This window comes from Setaria italica, chromosome I (assembly GCF_000263155.2).
Source record: "Setaria italica strain Yugu1 chromosome I, Setaria_italica_v2.0, whole genome shotgun sequence".
Classification (NCBI taxonomy): domain Eukaryota; kingdom Viridiplantae; phylum Streptophyta; class Magnoliopsida; order Poales; family Poaceae; genus Setaria; species Setaria italica.
In genome coordinates, this window is record NC_028450.1 from 7,393,810 (window position 1) to 7,413,018 (window position 19,209).

General features: G+C 45.1%; 3 protein-coding genes and 1 long non-coding RNA gene across 5 annotated transcripts; 3 read left to right on the forward strand and 1 right to left on the reverse strand.

Annotated features, from left to right (window-relative positions):
• Positions 1–641: 641 nt before the first annotated feature.
• LOC105913571 lies at positions 642–5,612 on the reverse strand. The gene is made up of 4 exons (XR_001162965.2): positions 5,418–5,612; positions 1,561–2,642; positions 1,192–1,452; positions 642–1,075 (listed from the first exon to the last, which is right to left on the reverse strand). It is a non-coding gene; the product is annotated as an uncharacterized LOC105913571 (long non-coding RNA).
• LOC101782722 (receptor-like protein 2) lies at positions 2,722–5,409 on the forward strand. The gene has a single exon (XM_004951770.4). The coding sequence runs from the start codon at positions 2,744–2,746 to the stop codon at positions 4,904–4,906; it is 2,163 nt and encodes a 720-aa protein (XP_004951827.1). The 5' UTR covers positions 2,722–2,743; the 3' UTR covers positions 4,907–5,409.
• Positions 5,613–12,956: 7,344 nt separating the features above from the next.
• On the forward strand, positions 12,957–13,685 carry LOC111257019. The gene has a single exon (XM_022825948.1). The coding sequence runs from the start codon at positions 12,970–12,972 to the stop codon at positions 13,681–13,683; it is 714 nt and encodes a 237-aa protein (XP_022681683.1). The 5' UTR covers positions 12,957–12,969; the 3' UTR covers positions 13,684–13,685.
• Positions 13,686–14,500: 815 nt separating this feature from the next.
• LOC101782040 lies at positions 14,501–17,618 on the forward strand. Of its 2 annotated transcripts, XM_022825945.1 has the most exons (4): positions 14,501–15,420; positions 15,528–15,682; positions 16,242–16,371; positions 16,481–17,618. In XM_022825945.1, the coding sequence occupies exon 4, from the start codon at positions 16,751–16,753 to the stop codon at positions 17,462–17,464; it is 714 nt and encodes a 237-aa protein (XP_022681680.1). In that variant the 5' UTR covers positions 14,501–15,420; positions 15,528–15,682; positions 16,242–16,371; positions 16,481–16,750; the 3' UTR covers positions 17,465–17,618. The 2 variants fall into 2 exon arrangements, with proteins under 2 accessions (XP_022681680.1, XP_022681678.1); XM_022825943.1 differs by having other exon boundaries at positions 15,528–16,371.
• The last annotated feature ends 1,591 nt before the right edge of the window (positions 17,619–19,209 follow it).

The window sequence follows — 19,209 nt, forward strand, 5'->3', positions numbered from 1 at the left end:
AAAATTTCCATGCAGCAATAATACATTCACCATTCAATTTTCTTGCTGGACAAAAGTCAAAAACACTACGCAGTTGAATCATGATAAGTATCCTACAATAGTAGTAAACAGGATAAATTTTGTTACAAATCGTAAATGTCAGTGCATCTCGAACTTTCGAACTTTTCCCAACAGGGTTTCTGCAGGATGTACCTCGGGAGCACGTCTCAGAAGACCCACCACCCCAAACTGCGGGAATTGCCCTCCGGCGAGTGCGGCGCACTCCGGCGGCCGAGCTGTCGGGCCGACGCGGCGTCAGCCCCGGGTCACCGCCGCCGCTGCGTTTCGATGTCTCGCGGCTGTGCTTTCCGCGTCCCGGCGTCCGTGTCGCGCGTCTTGCTTCGACGTATTGGGCTGTCTATCTGACCTGGGCCGCGGACGTGGCCCACAAGAGAAATGGCTCGAAAGATGCAAACCCTGTGGAAATCATTTTGAGTTTTTGAATATAGTTGTTTAAACACAACTATATTTGAGGGGGTCATTCCACTAAAAAAAGATTTTGAGGGTCCAAAAACCATGCAAAGTTTCTGGATTCAAATATGAAGCATTTTCGAGACATAGGAAGAACCACCATGCAAACTAAGCACCAGCAGGCAGCAGGCAGCAGCATGGGTAAAAAATTGCAAACCATGCAAAAACATCTTAAAAGAGTCAAACGCATCAGGTCGAAGAAGACGACGTCACGAAATCGACCCTACAATTATGTATCCTTCGGATATATAACCAGCAATGTATATCCAACATAGCACAATTGTTGCCCAAAATCCTACGCCTTCTTCGACATCGTCTGTGTTGTGCATTTGTCAACGAGTTGCAACAGCACGTGACATGATCACGCCATGCGATCATGTTTGCATGTTCACACCGAATGGTGAACTCAGGTTAGCCTTGTGTGTCAATTCTCGTCGACGCCGTGGAAAATCTTCGTGTTTCTGGAGCAGTCCAGATCTCTGTTTGGTCATCACTCTTTTGTTCATGGCAATGGGCAGGTAGATTGACCCTGCTAGAATGATATATACAACAGAGGGCGCCTGCTCTGCCAAGGACAAGGAATAGGCAAATGTCAAATGTGGCTTTGTGAATTGTGATGATAGTTTTCACAAGTTAACTACTTTGATTACCCCAAGTGCAAACATCTCTGTACAAACGCACCTGGTTGAGCCACAAGAAGAAGCGAGGTGACACAGGGTAGCCAACTAAGCAGAAGGGAAGCAATGTTGGTGACCAATTTTGTCCCAGCAGTTCCATTGGCGGTAGTGGTTGATGGAGGCGTCTTGTCTCTTGGAGACATGTGGAACAGATTGTGAACCACGCTACAGGAAGCACAGAGGGCAGAGGTGTTGAGGCCTCTCATGTTCCAGTTGAGAATATGGCAAGATTCTTTTGGCATTCAACCTTGATGGTTACAACAGACTGCAAAAGACCAGAAAAGGCTAATTTAGTCATGCAATCAACCTGCCTACTCACCAATTGTAACCCTACAGCTAGTGAGATTAATACAGTGGCAGGAAATCAGCTTACCATGTCAAAAAGACAACATCGCCAGTTCTACACCTTATCTGGGTTCGCCAATTGTCGTCATCATTGCCATCGCTAGAGGTAAGGTAGAATTTTGTCGAGAGTCTTGAAAAGCCTGGCAAATAAAGAGCTTCACCTGGAAAGGCATTTCAATGTGCCACAAGTCTATCGTCCTAGAGCTAATCACACCCCTAACAACAATCCATATTAATATAATCAATTGACAATATTCAGTGGCAACATTTCAATTTAGTAGGTGCAGACTGCGGACTTTTTGTGTAGCAAGCAGTAGTACGACATCCAGTGAAAAAAATCAATCATTATCAAAACAATTGCTTAAATTGAAACCATTGCATATAGTGTCAAATAACAATTTACAACAACATCGCTGTATAATGGAAGGTCACATGAAAACAGTAAAGAGTACATAGCTTGTTTAATCAACAACAGAATGCTCCCTTTTCCAGGTCAACAGATATACAGTCATACGTCAGCAAGTTATTCTAATATCGTTTTACTTTCTCCCCTATATAACATACAAAAGAAAAAAAAGAGAGGCATTTCAACATGATTTTCACATAGTAATGATCTAGGGTGACTACCAACCTAACATACTCCATATAAACGAATGAACTTTTAGTAGATTAGAAGATTGATTAATGCACAAAATGCAAGGCAGGCAGCTCAAGCGAAGTGTCAGTGTGAAACTCCATGCAGTTAGCAGTAGTTCTATTAGCTAAACAGTCTCATGGTAAGCAAACTAATTTTACTTTACAAAGCCACACATTGTTTGGGCCAACAACAGAGCATGCATCTCCACCAGCCAGTTCCTTACATCTCAAAAGCACCGATGTGACTAGCTAAAAAAGCAGTGATGTGACAGTTAAGCAATGAGCACCCTGTGCCGTCCTAGATCAACTACACCACTGATCTGACAGTGGTCTTTATCATGGGGTCAATTTAAGCACCAGTTTTCCACGCTCAAGAATTAGTATATATGACTTGTAGTATACTTCAAGTGAAGAGATTCGTCAATTGACTTCTCATGCTTCATGTTTCCCTACTTGCTCCTTACCATTCTTTCCCTACATACATTCAGCAAGTATGGCTCCAAGTTAGCCACCTTACAGAACAGGATCTTTACAAATACACTTGCTACTTAGATCAAAACTCATGAAAAAAAAACATGCAGAGAGCGCCACAATTTTCATGCAAAAGCAAGGTTAGTAGGCTGGCCATGCCTTTCTTCGGTCTTCCCCTTGTGCTGCTACTCACCATGGCTTCTCCTGCAACTTCATGCAATGAGAAGGAGAAGAGCTCCCTTCTAGAGTTTATTGCTGAGCTATCATCACATGATGGTGGTGTTACCACGTCCTGGCGGAATGGCACAGACTGCTGCAAGTGGGAAGGCATCACTTGCAATGGACGCGGAGCAGTTATGGAGGTGTCTCTAGCATCTAGAAGCCTAGAAGGAAGCATCTCCCCGTCCCTTGGCAAGCTCACCAGCTTGTTGCGCCTCAACCTCTCATACAACTCGCTCTCTGGTAACCTGCCATCAGAACTATTGTCATCTGGCAGCATCACTGTACTCGATGTGAGCTTCAACAGCCTCAACGGGGATCTGCATGAACCTCATCCTTCAATCACTGAGCAGCCGTTGCAAGCACTCAACATCTCAAGCAACTTGTTTACAGGAGAATTTCCATCTACAATGTGGGAGAAAACAAGAAATTTGATTTCCATCAATGCGAGCAACAATAGCTTCCAAGGATGGATACCATCTTCTTTTTGCATCAGCTCAACATCTGTTGCGGTGCTTGACCTTTCATTCAACCAATTCAGTGGCAGCATCCCTGCTGATATGGGTAAATGCTCTGCACTTAGAGTACTCAAGGCTGGCCACAACCACCTCAGTGGGCTCCTCCCAGATGAGCTCTTCAATGCTACACTGTTAGAGTACCTCTCTTTCCCAAACAATGGTTTGCAGGGATTACTTGATGGTGCACAAATAATGAAGCTCAGAAATCTAGTTAACCTTGATCTTGGAGTCAATAGGCTAAATGGCAAGATTCCGGAAACTATAGGCCAGCTCAAGAGACTGGAGGGGCTCCATTTGAACAATAACAACATGTTTGGGGAGCTGCCATCAGCTCTGAGCAATTGCACAAATATCATAACGATTGACCTCAAGGGTAACAATTTCAGCGGAGAGCTTCACAAAGTCAACTTCTTCAACCTGCTCAATCTAAAAGCATTAGATCTTCTGTACAACAACTTCACTGGCACAATTCCAGAAAGCATCTACTCATGCAGCAACCTGATGGCATTGCGGCTATCTAGCAACAAGTTGCATGGGCAGCTATCACCAAGAATAGGCAATTTGAAATCTCTTGTTTTCCTGTCACTTGGTGCCAACAACTTCACAAATATCACAAATACGCTTCAGATCCTCAAGAACTGTGGGAATCTCACTTCCCTACTTATTGGATCCAGCTTCAAGGGTGAGGCCATACCACAAGATGAAACGATTGATGGTTTTCAGAATCTTCGGGTTCTTTCCATACCTGATTGCTCGTTGTCCGGGAAAATACCTCTTTGGCTGTCAAAGCTCAAAAATCTGGAGATCTTATTTTTGAACAGGAATCGGCTCACTGGAACAATTCCAGACTGGATCAGAAACTTAAATTCACTTTTCCTTCTGGACCTAGCATCTAATAACCTTACAGGGGAGTTACCGATGGCCTTAATGGAAATGCCAATGCTAAGGACAGAAAAGGCTGCAACCCATTTGGATACAAGGGTGTTTGAGCTACCTCTTTATTTCGCTCACACATTTCAATACCGGATAGCTACTACTTTCATGAAAACACTGGATCTTAGTCACAATAACTTAACGGGTGCGATTCCCCAGGAGTTTGTTCAGTTGAAATCACTTGAGAAGCTCAATTTGAGTTTCAACGGCTTGTCAGGAGAGATTTCGCAGCAACTCAGCAAGCTGACAAATCTGCAAATTTTAGACTTGTCTAGCAACCATCTCACAGGTGCAATCCCATCCGCACTGAACAACCTGCACTTCCTCTCTCAATTCAATGTTTCTCATAATGACCTGGAAGGACCTATTCCGAATGGAGGTCAGCTTAGTACATTTCCAAGTTCTAGCTTTGATGGTAACCCGAAGTTGTGTGGGATTATGGTTGCTAAACTCTGTGGCTCAGCTGAAGCACCTCCAGTCTCTGTTCCCTCCACAGAACAAACGGTCAGAAGGGTTGCCTTTGTGTTTTCTTTTGGGGCTTTCATTGCTGTAGGGGTGATATATGATCAAATAGTCTTGTCAAGGTATTTCGGTTAGTCTCAGTTTACATGTGAGATTATGATGGCTTTAGTGCTAATTATCTCCTGCTCAGGTTCAGCGATATCGATTATGGAGTTGTAAACCATATTTGACTCATTTTTCATGTCTACAAAAAGGGTAACTGGAGGGGATTTATAGGCCAGGACAGAGTAAACCATTTGGTGCAAATGCAAAAGAATGCAGCCATGTAAGCTGATCTGAATGGAAGCAGTCTAAATTTGTCAAGAAAATAAGAGATCTCTCCCGTTTGATTTCTGTGTCGCTATAATTTAATCATTCAATTTTGTTGCTGTACAATAACACTACACAATTAAATCATGATACATTTTCGCGCACACGATTATACAATATAAATGCAAGCAGAGCCAGCAACCCAAATCTCTGTGCGACAACGACAAGGGCGGTCAATCAAAAAGACGTAGGGCAATCCAAAATTTCGAGCAACAAGACGCGGTTATGCGCCTCCGATTTTTTCCCCCCCGCCAAACAAGGTTTATGCAGGATTTACCTTGGGAGCGCGCCTCACTTTCACTGGCACTTCCGCCCTGCACTCCGGCGACATCACGCCGGCGCGTGCGGCGCGCTAGGGCGGTCGAGTTGTCAGGAGCCGTTGCGCCGGTCGCGTCGCCGCCGCCGCGGCGTATCGCTGTCGCGCGCCGGAGGATGGCTGCCGCCTGATCTGAGGATGGCTGCCGCCTGATCTTTTTTTATTTTTATATTTTTTTTCGATTTCGCAGAAATAAATAGTCGAATGAAAAATTTGCAGAACTGTTCTGTCATTCCGTACGGCGGAACATCGCCGCCAGTTGAAACGGCGGTAAGGGGACCTACCGCTAGGGTGAAATGATGGTAGAACCCCGCATACAACTTACCGTCGTGCCCTCCACCCGTCCGGCAGGCTATCCACGGGATGACATGGCGCGGGGTTCGAGGCTTTTTCACCGCTTCAGTTGGCGATAGCGGGCCGCCGTTTGAAACGGCGGAAGTGAGGTCCTTCTGTTAAATGAGCTAGCGGGGCCAGCTGTTATAAAAGCGCGCGACCGCTCGAGACACTTGGCTTTTTCTTTTGCCCCCGTCGCTAGAGACAAATCGAGAGTTAGAGAGAAGAGAAAGGGAGGGGAGGGAGAGAGGAGAAAGAAGGAAGGGTGGGAGAGAAAGGAAGGAAGGAAGGGAGGGAGGAGAACGGAAGGAAAGAAAGAAAGAAAGAAAGAAAGAAAGGGAGGGAGGGAGGAGGGGAGGGGAGTGGAGATTGAAGGTCCGCTCATTGCTTCATTAGAGATATTTTTTGTAATCTCTTAGTTTAGTTAGTGTAGTGGATAGATCTAATAGTTAGTTTAGTGGATATAGGACATAAAAAAAATGTAGGTTAGTTAGTCTAGTGAATTTTAGATATAGGAAAATGTAGCTAAGTCAGATTAGTGGATTTAGTTTAGGTATTTAGTTGATAATAAAATTAGTTTGTTGATTTATGTAGATGAATTTTAGATGAATATTATGTGCAATGCTAGGGTTATATTATGTATAGGTATTCAGGATGTAGTTGTTTTAGGGTTGGTTGGAATTATTAGATTTAGTTAGAACTTTTGTTCATGTATTGACCCGTTGTTTAGAGTTACATTAATATAGTAATATTTTGTACCTATGATAGTATCACGATATATTGACCTAGTAAAATGAAATAAATTAAAGAAATGAATTAATTTGTTAGGTTGGACCGTATATTGAAATGTAGGTGTCGTTCGAGTCAACTGATTTAAGTTATTGAGAGTAACTTCGTGTCGTGTGTATTGGCAAGTATATCGGAAAGTTTATATTTACAACTGTTCTATGATCCGGGGGTCCAGAAGGGGTAGATTTGAGTGGAATTTAGTTTTTCTGCAAGTATTTACCAAGAGTAAGAGAGAGGACTTGGGAAGGCATATGCAGGTGGCTTTGTAAGGATTTCGATCTTGATAGAGATCAAGTGGATGTGTTTGTTAGGGTTGTAGTGAGGAGACGGCCTGACATAAACTTTTAGGAGCTGATCTCGCTTGAAGGAATCCAGAACTACCGGGCTTATGTAAAAGGTCGTACGAATCGTAGTTTACCGCTCATATTGTATCTTCAAGTGTTCACGAAGGCTGGGTCTAACAGTCAGATGGAAGAAGATGTGGGAGGTGCTGAAGTTGAAGCTGAGGAAGCTGTGGAGAGTACTGATGGACAAAATGAAGAAGTTCATGAACAGGGGGCAGAAGAGGGAGATGCAGAGGATGATGTTGCAACCCATAAGCCAAATAGGGAGGCTGACGAGGGGGAAGACATGTCTGAGTTAGTTGAGCAGGTGGAGAGGGAAGGAGAAGAGGCTAATGGTGCCATGGATGATAACTCGTCAGATGAGGAAGATGCTTACTCTGTTCCGCGGAACTGGTCAACTTATGACCATTCCGCCCTACTGGTCAATGTAGAGGCAAATATCCCTTGGGAGTACAGGGAGAATGAGGTTTGCGTGGGTGCTATGTACCCCAGTGGGGATGGGGTGAAAGCAGCTGTGAAGTGATGGTCCACTTTATTTTTGCAGTGTCAGTTCAGGGTGGTGAAGAGCAACCCGACGGTGTATGATGTATGCTGTGTGAGAAGCAATTGCCCGTTTAGGGTGCACCCATGCTAGGGAAGTGGAAGGATTACTGGGAGGTGACTAAAGTGGTTGAGCACCAATGCTTGCTGAATGAATTGGAAGGAACACACCGCAACCTCACTGCTGATTTTGTTGCTCAATTCATGTATCCTCAGATAGTGGAGAATCCCAGCTTTGAGCCTAAGTTGATTGTTTGTGCCATAGAGAAGAAGTTCAAGTACAAGATTAGCTACAACAAAGCCTACCGAGCCAAGCAGAAGGCGCTGGAGATGAAGTGGGGTACGTACGAAGCATCGTATGACAACCTTCCTCTCCTGTTTCACACCATATGTCAGAGGAACCCAGAAACCTACTACGACCTGAAAGCCTATCCATGTGCTCAGTTTCTAGGCAAACAGGTCCTGCAGCGGTCGTTCCTTGCTTGGGTCCTTGCATTGAGGCTTTTCAGCGATATCGCCTAGTCATTTGCATTGATGGCACATTTTTGACTGGAAGGTATAAAGGCACAATCTTGACAGCTATTGGGTCCGATGGTAACAATCAGGTTTTGTGGAGAAGGAGTCTGGAGATAGCTGATATTGGTTCCTGGAGAGGGTGAAGTAGATGATTGTGAAGGACGTGGAGGTTATCTGCCTAATTCATGATCGGCACAGAAGCATTCTGCAAGCAATCAAAAACCTACAGAATGAAAGTGTAGCATTTTAGAGTGCCAATATGGCTGGACTTGAAGAGTAGGTGGTGCATGAGGTATATGGGTGCATGAGGCACGTGCTGCTCGACTCGAGGAAGAACGACGCGTCTGCCAACAACAAATCCGTTTGAAGGGCATGGAGGATCAACTGCAGAGACGGCGTGAGGAATTAGGTGTTCGACAGGCATCAGTCAAACGGTGGGAGGAAGAATTCGAAGCTCGTCAGGTGCAGCTCCTCCAAGAAGAAGAACGACAGAAGAAGATGGAGCAGCAGGAGGCAGAATTTTCCTCCAAAACAGCAAGGAAGGGAAAACTTTCCCGGTTCACCCAGTAGAACGTTACATGTCCTCCACCAATTTACATTACCTAAGGTATTCTATCCTAGCGAAGGTGCTCTTTTAGGTTTGCCATGTTGGGCGCCTCGGATGTTACTGTACTGTTGCTTGTACTGTTGCTTCTACTGTTATAACATTTCATCTCCTTTCATCGAGTACTCAGATTCCACACTATTCCAATTACACTACTCTGCGGCAAGTACAGTACTCAAACACCACTGTTGTCGTGAACCCTCACTGAAAAGCATACACTACACACTGTTGACGTGAATCCTCACTGAAAAGCCTACACTATATACTGTTGACGTGAACCCTTACTAAAAAAGGCTACTTTATAGACTGTCAGGACCCTGAACGTGATGCCTTCTCAGACGGATGGGACTCCACACTTACACCTACATCCCTGCACCTGCAAAGGCTATATGTACCATTTCTCAGGATGATTGAACACGACGTCGTACTGAGCACATGGAGCACATCACGTCTTCATCTCAGCACTTCTTATATTGAATCCCCCTCTTCCAGATCCTTCCACGCCACTGAGCACAAGTAAGACTCTCATATCCTTCCACACCACTGAGCACAAGTAAGACTCCCATATCCTTCTACGCCACTGAGCACGAGTAAGAACTATGGCATCCGCAAGAGGGAGAGGTCGTGGGAAAAGGGGAAGAGAAGGGGGTACTCCTATTCCAACCATCACTTGGTCAAGTCCTTTTGGTCCAACGGAGTATGAGGCATCCCTCGACAAGTTCCCTTTAGAGGATAGGGCTAACTACGCCTCTCCAAACTCCCTTAGGCTTTATGACGACCGTCAGGATGCGTGGCCAATGTGTCATCATAACATGGCTCGTGTAGTCTAGCTCTATGACGGCTACGGTGATGAAAGTCGCGGTTTCTTTCGATGCTCGTATGGGTTGGTGAGTAAAGTTATTACTTCATTACTCTTCCTAAGCTTCTCGTGCTTCAAACTAACATCACGTTCAGACCTATCTCGATGAAGGAAATTGCCGCTACACCAAGTGGGGCAATCCACCAGTTCCTAAACCGACCCAGGAGTAGATACACTACCTGAAGTGCAAGATATTTGACCTGGAGCGTAAGGTCGAGGATCTTCAGTCCGAAGTTGACGCGAATCCTTGGGCGGTTGACATCGCAGGTGACTTGATTTGCACCGATCCATGGTGCAAGTGCCCCTACCACCACAACAAGGATTGCCCCTCGTCTCCGCCATCCTCTAAGGGTGCTGGCTACTATGAAGCTGGACCGCCGTAGTCCTCGCAGAGCCAGTTCTACTAGGAAGTAGACATGGCTCTTTCCCCTGCTATTTCAATTACTGCTAGGTTTAGCAACGTGCCACTTGGTTTAGGAATTTCGTTTGGATCCGTTGTAATCTCGCTGGAAACAGCTATGTATCTAATGGCTGGAAGTTTAATCATTTCTAATTATTTCATTCAATCACTCTACCTCTCTCAAATTACAAAGTTACATATTGCAATGGAACTACATATTTCACTTCTAAAAATATCATACAAAATTACACGAAAAATAAATAATCAAAATTAAAACAGAGTTATAGCCGGTTCAAACGGCTATAACTCCGCTATAGCCATTTAAACCGGCTATAGCATCCTACAACTCGCTAACACCGGCTAAACTTGGTTTAAGCCCGTTGCCACTTGAAACGGCGGAAGGTCACCCACCACCGTACGAAATGGCTAAAGCAAGCTACCGCCGTTTCGTACGGCGAAAAACAATGCATGTGCAACTCTCCGGACCTCCTACCACCAATCCAAGCCGGTGGAAGCGGACCTATCGCCGTTTCGTATGGTGGCATAGGTCTATTTCTGCAAATTTTGCGTTGGACTATTTATTTCTGCAAAATCGTAAAACAACAAATATAAAAATAAAAAAGTTCGCTGACGCCTCATACTGGGCCCTGTGCTACTGCTTGCTCAGACCTTTTGATAGTTGGGCCGACCAGATAAATCATCTTGGGCCACAACCTCGCGGGATGCAAATTTTGTCTCATTTCAATGTGACTGGCATTGGACACACTTGGGCCGCAACCTAACGGGTGGTTTTCAAAAAAAAAAACTCTGGGGTGCAAATTATGTGAAAATCTTCCATCAAAAAATATTTAGGTGAAAAACGCTTCAAAAGTTACATCTGAATCTCTTGCACTTGATTTTTTCTTATGATACATTTGGATTCAAATCTTTATTCATAAATTCAAATAGCCCCACTGGGCCAGGGATCTAACAGCTAGGACAAAACCAAATCCAGATATTTTCTAGGTGTTTGGCATCCAGATTAAAGACGTTGCAAAATTCATGTATGTTGAGATGGTTCCGCACCAGAATTTTAAGTTACACTAAATCAACTTAGAAATTGTACCCAAAGATCGTTACGGTAACTTGAAATCAAGTTTAAATTGACTGTAACTAGAAATTCATGTGCTTCCATCTTAACACCCGAATTTTGTTTTCTTTCCTCCTGCTCCATGCTTGCTAATTAGGAAGGAGCATGAGGAAAGAAATGAGAGTAGAAAAATTTGGGCGTGGCTAGTAGAGCCGAATTCCTTTCCTGGGCGTGCTTTCCTGCACGACGCTTACGCTAGCATCATCTCTTCCTTCTTTGAGATCTTTGCAACCAGATCCCTTGCAATCGTGTGTCACCATGCTCATGTGTTTGGAGATCGCGCAGGGGATGAATGGATGATGTACCTCGGGGAGCAGGGGGAGGCGGCTCCTCCGGTGGAAGCCGGGGCCACTTCGTCCAGCCTCTTCTTCCTCGTGTTGATTGCCGGCAGCCATCCGGCTCGGTTCGTTTGCTTCAGCTTGCCCCGTGAGGTAGACAACGTCCCCGTCATGGATGCTCAAGGCTGGGGCGCCTGCGACGTGGTTCTTGGTCAGTGTCGTCACCGCTTCTGATCCAGAACCGCCGCCATTATAGGTCCTCAGCTCAGGTGGCAGCAGGTCGAGATGCCCCGGGTTGTCGATCACGATGTCGTCGGCGCAGGCGTCGCAGTCCTTGATCCAATGGTCCGAGTTGTGGAGCTCCCTGCTCCACGTGACGACCCTCCAGCCATCGTTCGTTCCGAGAGCCAAAAGTTTATTTATGAAAAAATTTCTTGCTGTTCCCTGCCATATACGGAGTACAAGTTTTAATTAAACTACATGGAAATCAAACTTGCAGTCTATAAAGATGACTGGAGGCAGCAACCATACTCCTACTTGATGTCTTGGTCTTGACTAAAAAAAAAATCTAACAAAATATGAATGGATAGAGGTTACAAATATCTAGGTTCGTTCATGCAAAATTTTGCCAGCTATCTAATTGATATCTATGCCTATCCTCTGAGTTATCCTACAAGAAGCGAGCCATTTGAGAATTTATAAGGTCAATAACCCATTTAGAGAACTTGATAATGGAGAGTAAATAAAATGGCATGCTACCTCAGCAAGCTTTCAGTAATTAAGGTAAGGGTCCCTCAATATGAGAGAAGTTTACCTCTCCATCAAGCCATGTGAGGTTAATTTGTTATGAGTAAATTATTTGGAGAGTGCTAGAAACTTTGCATTATCTTATGCTTGTTTAAGCGAGTGTTTGGACTGAAAATAAATTGTCATAGTAGCCAAATACTCTTTTTAGATGATTCCTTAGAAAATAGAATGTAACATTAGGAAACGCAACTAACTAGTTCTCTCCTCTTTTCCGATTGTTTCTCTCTAAACAAAAATCATTCTTTTCTCATGCTTAGGAGAGACGGTTATGGGATATCTGTGGCAACGCGTGCGCATCACATATGGATATCTGTGGCAAAATGTAAGCATATTATACACTAATGGATTCTTTGCTTTTGGTAATTGCAACGTGACAGAGTGACAACAAGCTAATTATTTAGGAGCCGCACCTAATGCACAAGGAAATTGCAGAAACACGTGGGGATGAAGAACAGAACGAAACATGAGGACAAGGAATATCACTGACCCATTGTGTAAATGTTTAATGCTCTGGCTAGCAGGATAGACGTGTCTTGGGATCCTGGAGGTCAACTAGCTGTTCAATCTTCCCCCGCAACTTGCAATTTGATTAATTGATACAATCTGAATCTGATACTAAACTTGACAGCCCTTCACCCGTGCAGGTCAGTTTGTCATTCATAATGCAGACACGACAGCCTCCTAATCAAGCTCAACAACTGATGCCTCTTGGGTTGAGTGGAACTTCTGTTGCAGCCACCACGATCACCCACGAGAATGATTCTTGCTGTCTGCTGGTTCGGCTGTGCAGTTGCTTCAACCTCTTTCGCTATATAATGAGGGAAGCCAAAGCTGGGAAGGGACCATTGCAGCAGCTTGACTTCTCTTCCATCTCCAGTGGAAAGAGTCTTCATAACTTCGCTTCCATTCCAAGCATGGCCTGCCACCTGAGATCCGCGAGTGTGCCCTCAAGCCCTCGCTCCAATGGAACCAATGTCGAGGAACAGATCCGGAGCCTGACAGCAGCCATCTCTTCTCCCTCTGCAACCATCCAAACCATGATTGATGGTCTGTTCAAGCTCGGGACCATCTACAGCTGCATCGATGAGCTCATTTGCTTTCCCAGCAGCCAGCGTCAACAAAGGAAGGCAGTGGAGGAGGAGCTTGAGTGCTCTCTCGTCTTGCTCGACCTCTGTGATGCCATGCAAGAAAGCTTCGCAGAGTTCAGGACGAGCATCCAGGAGATGCAATTGGGCCTAAAGAGAGGAGATGATGTGGCTGTTCAGGCCAAGGCTCAGTCTTACGCTCGTTCGGTCAAGAAGGCGCAAAAGCAGTTCAAGAAGATCAACAGCAAGGTTGCTCTTGACACTGATAACTGCAGGGTGATCAAGCTATTGTCTGAAGCAAGAGAACTTGCTCTGTCGATGCTGGAATCGACATTGTACCTCCTGTCAAAGGAGATCTTGATGCCGAGTGCTAGCAAGTGGTCTCTTGTTTCCAAGGCATTCCAGAAGAAGAGAGTCTTGTGCAAGGAGGAGCAATTGCAGGTCTTGGAGTTGGAGATTGTTGATCTTGAGAGCGAACTCCAGATTGTCTTCAGGAGACTGATCCAATCCAGGGTCTCGCTTCTCAACACTCTTAGCCTGTAGAAAGATCATACACAAACCAACTCAGATTTCCTGCGATTAGCATCCACCTTTTAGAGGATTGGCTGATCATCAAAACAATTTGATGTATATATGTGAAAGTGTACAGAAAAATACACAATGAAAGAGCAAAGTTTTGATCCATTTGATATTGTCAATATTGTCTGATGTTTGTTTTTCTTTGGGTCCCAACTTGACACAGAAGACAGCTAAATTGCTAAACTAGGATCTTGAGATAAAGTTTTGCATCGAAGAAAATCCCTTTAACTCTTTATTTTTGGTTTATAAAAGAAATTAGTAGTCCTTTGATGAGATGGACACGGTTAGTGTTCACATGTGATGTGGCTCAACAACAGGCACAAGATCCTTGTGAAGTGGATCTTGCTCTGTTTAACTGATAGCATGCCAGCTCAAGCCACGAGATTTGAGCTCGCAATTGATAATTGTTTAGTTCTAGAATTAGCCGCTATTCTGATTCTTGCTGCCAATACTTGGAACATGATGATGTGGTTTGGTTAGTTCCAACGGTCAAGAAATTTGGACAGCATGTGGATCATCTCGAAATTGCAAACTTCAGATTCCAAATGCTGGAAGCACCAGCAGGCAAGACAAAGTGGCACGAAGAATCATGAATGCTAAAGTCAAATGTTCAACAGCATCCAGCTCTTCTCACGATCTGAATCTATCATTAAACTCGGCACTCGTGCAGATGACTTTGCTGCCGGATTAGCGAAACATCCCACGCTGATCATTAGCTCAATAAAACTTAGAAGAGATGCCTCTAAAGATGAACAAACAAAAAAACAAGTGGATACCTGGCTTTGTCGCTGCAGCACAGGCACCTCACCATCGATGAGATTCTTGCTGTCTATATGGTCACCGATGCCACTTCTTCAGCTTGTTCTGTTATATATAGAGGCAAGCCATAGCCGGATCGACGCCATTGCAGCGGCTTCATCTCTTCTTTTCCACTCTGAAATTCCTGTAACCAACAGCATTTGTTGTATGCATTGCCATTTGCCAAGCATGTTATGCAGCGCTACTGATTTTGCAGTGTACTAAATGCTTTGCAATCGCCCAAACAACCATAAACTGCATCATTTCACAAGATGCAAGAAGGGGCAAGAAAAAGGTGCAGAGTGCAACCGAATCCAATATTTAAGCTGCATCGGATCAATCAAACGTTTAGCCTTTACCTTTAATCGCGGAGTAGGTCGCAGGCGGCCGGAGGGGGAGGGCGCAGCGGTGATTTGGGGCCACTCCCGAGTCCCCACCGATGGCGCACGGATGGGTGCGGTTCCCAGCGCACGAGAAGGGACAGATGCTATCTGGCGATACTCCCACGACCTGAACTCCGGCCTCTTGTGGCGGCGGCGCCGGCCGCCGGTGGACGGGAACGGATGTTATGGGCCATGGGGAGAGCCGAAGCAAATGAGGACTGCTATGCTAAAAGTTAGGGGTTTATTGCAAAATACTGGATCGCGATCCATTTTTGGAGGTTTTATGAAAATATTTAGGGGTTCATACGTAAAATTGGCTGGAATCTTGGGGAGCTGGGGCCTGGGGGCGATGGGATGCGGAGCCGCGGCGCAGAGGACAACGGCGGCGGAGGCGCTGCAGGACGACCGGCCGGCCGCCCTCCAAGGTCGCCACCGCACCCCGTTTCGCATCCGCAACTGGTTCGCCGGCGTGTGATTCGCGGCCCTTGGCCGCGGCAACCGGAGGCGAACGGACGAACTGGTGAGCCTCCGCCCGCCTCCTCCCCACTTCCATGAACGCGGTCGATTAGCTTCAGCGTTAAATCATGTCGCTTGCGTAATCAGTCTCACATTTATTCTTCATTCCAGAGCGAATCATTCACGGCATCCATGTTTTCTAGAAGCGGAAGCATCGACGTCTCGAGGAAATCTGTGGTCCGAATTCCCTTGCAGGGGACCTGCTTTACATTTCACAGCACAAGAAATAGATCAGGAGGAGAAAGGTTGAAGTCAGCTGAAATGAGGTCAGGCTTAGTTGCTCGTGAAGATAGCACTGTAAATGTACTGATTGTTTACAAACACTTTCAACAAAATTGCAAAGCTAACTCGTGTGAAGTTATTTCTGTTCTGAGTAAATTACCCCCCTTTACATTTTAATCTAGCTGAGGATCCTTTAGAAATCTTGGTTGAAAGTGCACTGGCTCATAGCCTTGTGGGCATGCGAGCACTTAGTTCCACATATCGTAGAAAGCGTCGCTTTGCCATTTTACAGATTTCCTATGACATTACCATACTATTTTTCTTGTGAAAAATTATTTGGAGAGTGCTAGAAAACTTAAGATCTGGTGTTTGCTTGTTTAAACAAATGATTGCACTGAAGGTAGATTTTCATAGTAGTGAAATATTCTGCATAGATGATTCCTTAGAAAATCAAATATCAAATGTAACTTCAGTAAATATTTACTTGTGTCTCTTTACCCCATAAAACACACTGTCAAGTGTAAACACAAGTGACAAGTTCTCTTCTCCTCTGTTTTCTACTGTTTCCCTCTAAACAATAATATCTTATATCACGATTTTTAGGGGAGATGGATATCTGTTGCAAAACGTGCGTGTATTATACACCTGAAACAGAAACATTAGGACAAGGGCTATCACTGATCCGTTGTGCAATGCTGTGATCACCTGCTTAAACATGTCTTGGGATCTGGAGGTGAGAGAAGTCAACTAGCTGTTTGTAGCTTCCACCGGCAGCTTGCATGTTAATTAATTGGTCACGATCTGAATCTGATACTAAACTTGATAGCCCTTCACCCGTGCAGTTCAGTTTGCCATCCATAATGCAGACATGACAGCCTCCTAATTGAGCTCAACCACCAATGCCTCTTGGGTTGAGTGGCTTCTGTCACAGCTCACCATGATCACACATGAGATTGATTCTTGCTGTCTGCTAGTTCAGCTGTGCAGTTGCATCAACCTCTTTCCCTATATAAAGAGGGAAGCCAAAGCTGGGAAGACACAGTTGCAGCAGCTTGACTTCTCTTCCATCTCCAGCAAAAAGAGGCTTCATAACTTCCCCTTCCATTCCAAGCATGGCCTGCCACCTGAGGTCCGCGAGTGTGCCCTCCAGCCCTTGCTCCAGCGGAACCAATGTCAAGGAACAGATCCAGATCCTGAAGGCAACCGTCTCTACTCCCTCTGCGACCATTGAAACCATAATTGATGGTCTGTCCAAGCTCGGGAGCATCTACAGCTGCATCGATGAGCTCATTTGCTTTCCCAGCAGCCAGCGTCAACAGAGGAAGACAGTAGAGGAGGAGCTTGAGCGCTCTCTCGTCTTGCTTGACCTCTGCAACGCCGTGCAAGAGAGCTTCGCAGAACTCAGGACAAGCGTCCAAGAGATGCAATTGGGTCTCAAGAGGGGAGAAGATGTGACTGTTCAGGCCAAGGCTCAGTCTTTTGCCCGTTTGGTCAAAAAGGTGCAGAAGCAGCTTAAGAAGATCAACAGCAAGGTTGTTCTTGACACTGATAGCTGCAGGGTGGTCAAGCTATTGTCCGAAGCAAGAGAGATTGCTCTATTGATGCTGGAATCGACATTGTACCTCCTGTCAAAGGAGGTCCTGATGCCGAGTGCTAGCAAGTGGTCTCTTGTCTCAAAGGCATTCCAGAAGAAGAGAGTCGCATGCAAGGAGGAGCAACTGCAGGTCTTGGAGTTGGAGATTGTTGATCTTGAGAGCGAACTCCAGATTGTCTTCAGGAGACTGATCCAATGCAGGGTCTCGCTTCTCAACACTCTTAGCCTGTAGAAAGATCATACAACAACCAACTCAGATTCTCTGCGATTAGCATCCGCCTTTTAGAGGAATGGCTGATCATCAAAACAATTTTGATGTATATATGAGAGAAAGTGTACAGAAAAATACTGTATGAAAGAGAAAAGTTTTGATCCATTTGATGTTGTCAACATTGTCTGATCTTTGTGTGTTTGTTTTTTTTTTGGGTCCAAACTTGACACAGAAGACAGCTAAATTTCTAAACTATAACCTTAAATTGGGAGATTCAGATAAAGTATTGTGTTGAAAAAAATCCCTTTAACTCTTTATTTTTGGTATTGTAAAGGAAATTAGTAGTTGTTTGATGAGATGGACACTGTCGATATTCACATGCGATGTGGCTCAACAACAGGCACAAGATCCTTCTGAAGTGGATCTTGCTCTGGTTAGCTGATAGCATGCCAGCTCAATTGATAATTGATTAGCCATTGAGTAAGATGATATTCTGATTCTTGCTGCCAATACTCGGAACATGATGATGTGGTTCGGTTAGTCCCAACGCTTAAGAAATTTTGACGCATGTGGATCATCTTGAAATCAGAAACTTCAGATTCTAAATGCTGGGGCATGAAGAATCATGAATGGTGAAGTCAACAGCAGGCATCTCTCCTCACGATCTGAATCTATCATTTAACTAGGCACTCGTGCAGATGAATTTGCTGCTGATTATCCAAACATCCCACGCTGATCATTAGCTCAACTAAAGTTAGAAGAGATGCCTCTAAAGCTTTAACAAAAAAAAAACATCTGGATTGCTGGCTTTGTCGCTGCAGCCAAGTACCTCATCGTCGATGAGATTCTTGCTGTCTACAATGTCAGCGATGGCACTTCTTTAGCATGTTCTGTTATATATAGAGGCAAGCCATAGCCGGATCGACACCATTGCAGTGGCTTCTCTTCTTTTCCGCTTTGAAATTCCTTTAATCCAACAACATTTGTCGTATGCATTGCCAAACATGTTACGCAGCTACTGATTCTGCAGCTTACTGAATGCAAGACACAAAGCAGCGGTAAGCAAAAGGTGCAGAATGCAACCAAATCCAAGCGATCTCAGGCACTCAGCTGCATCAAATCAATCAAACGTACCTCCATTCACGGAGTAGGTCGGCGGCGGCTGGAGGGGGAGGGCGCAGGTTGGCACGGCGCGGATGATGCCGGCATGCCGCTGCACGGCGCAGAAGGGACAGAGGAACGGTGGGCGGAGGAAAGGATCAGGATTCAGGAAACCCACGATGAGGTAGAGATGCTATCTGTCGATTCTCCCACCTCCAGAACTCCGGCCTCTTCCGGCGGCGGACGGGAACTGATGCCACGGGGAGAGAGCAGAAGTACATGAGGACTGATCTGCAAACAGTTAGGGGGTTTCTGCAAATATTTGGGTCGCGGTCAATAATCGATATCCGATTTAGGGGGTTTATGCAAAATATTGGATCGCGATTATTAATCTCGATCCAATATAGGGGGTTTTATGTAAAAATTGGATCGCGATTATCAATCGAGATCCGATTTGGGGGTTTTGTGTAAAATATTGGATCGCGATCAATAGTCGCGATCCATTTTAGGGGGTTTTACGAAAGTAAGTTAGGTGGTCTCATACGTGGGTGTGTTTGGTTGGGCTATGGCTTTTAGAAAAACTGCTGTGAGCTGTGGGCTGTGGAAAAGCAGCTGTGAGAAAGCAGCTGTGGGAAAAGCAGAGGACCGTTTGGTTAGAGGAGCTG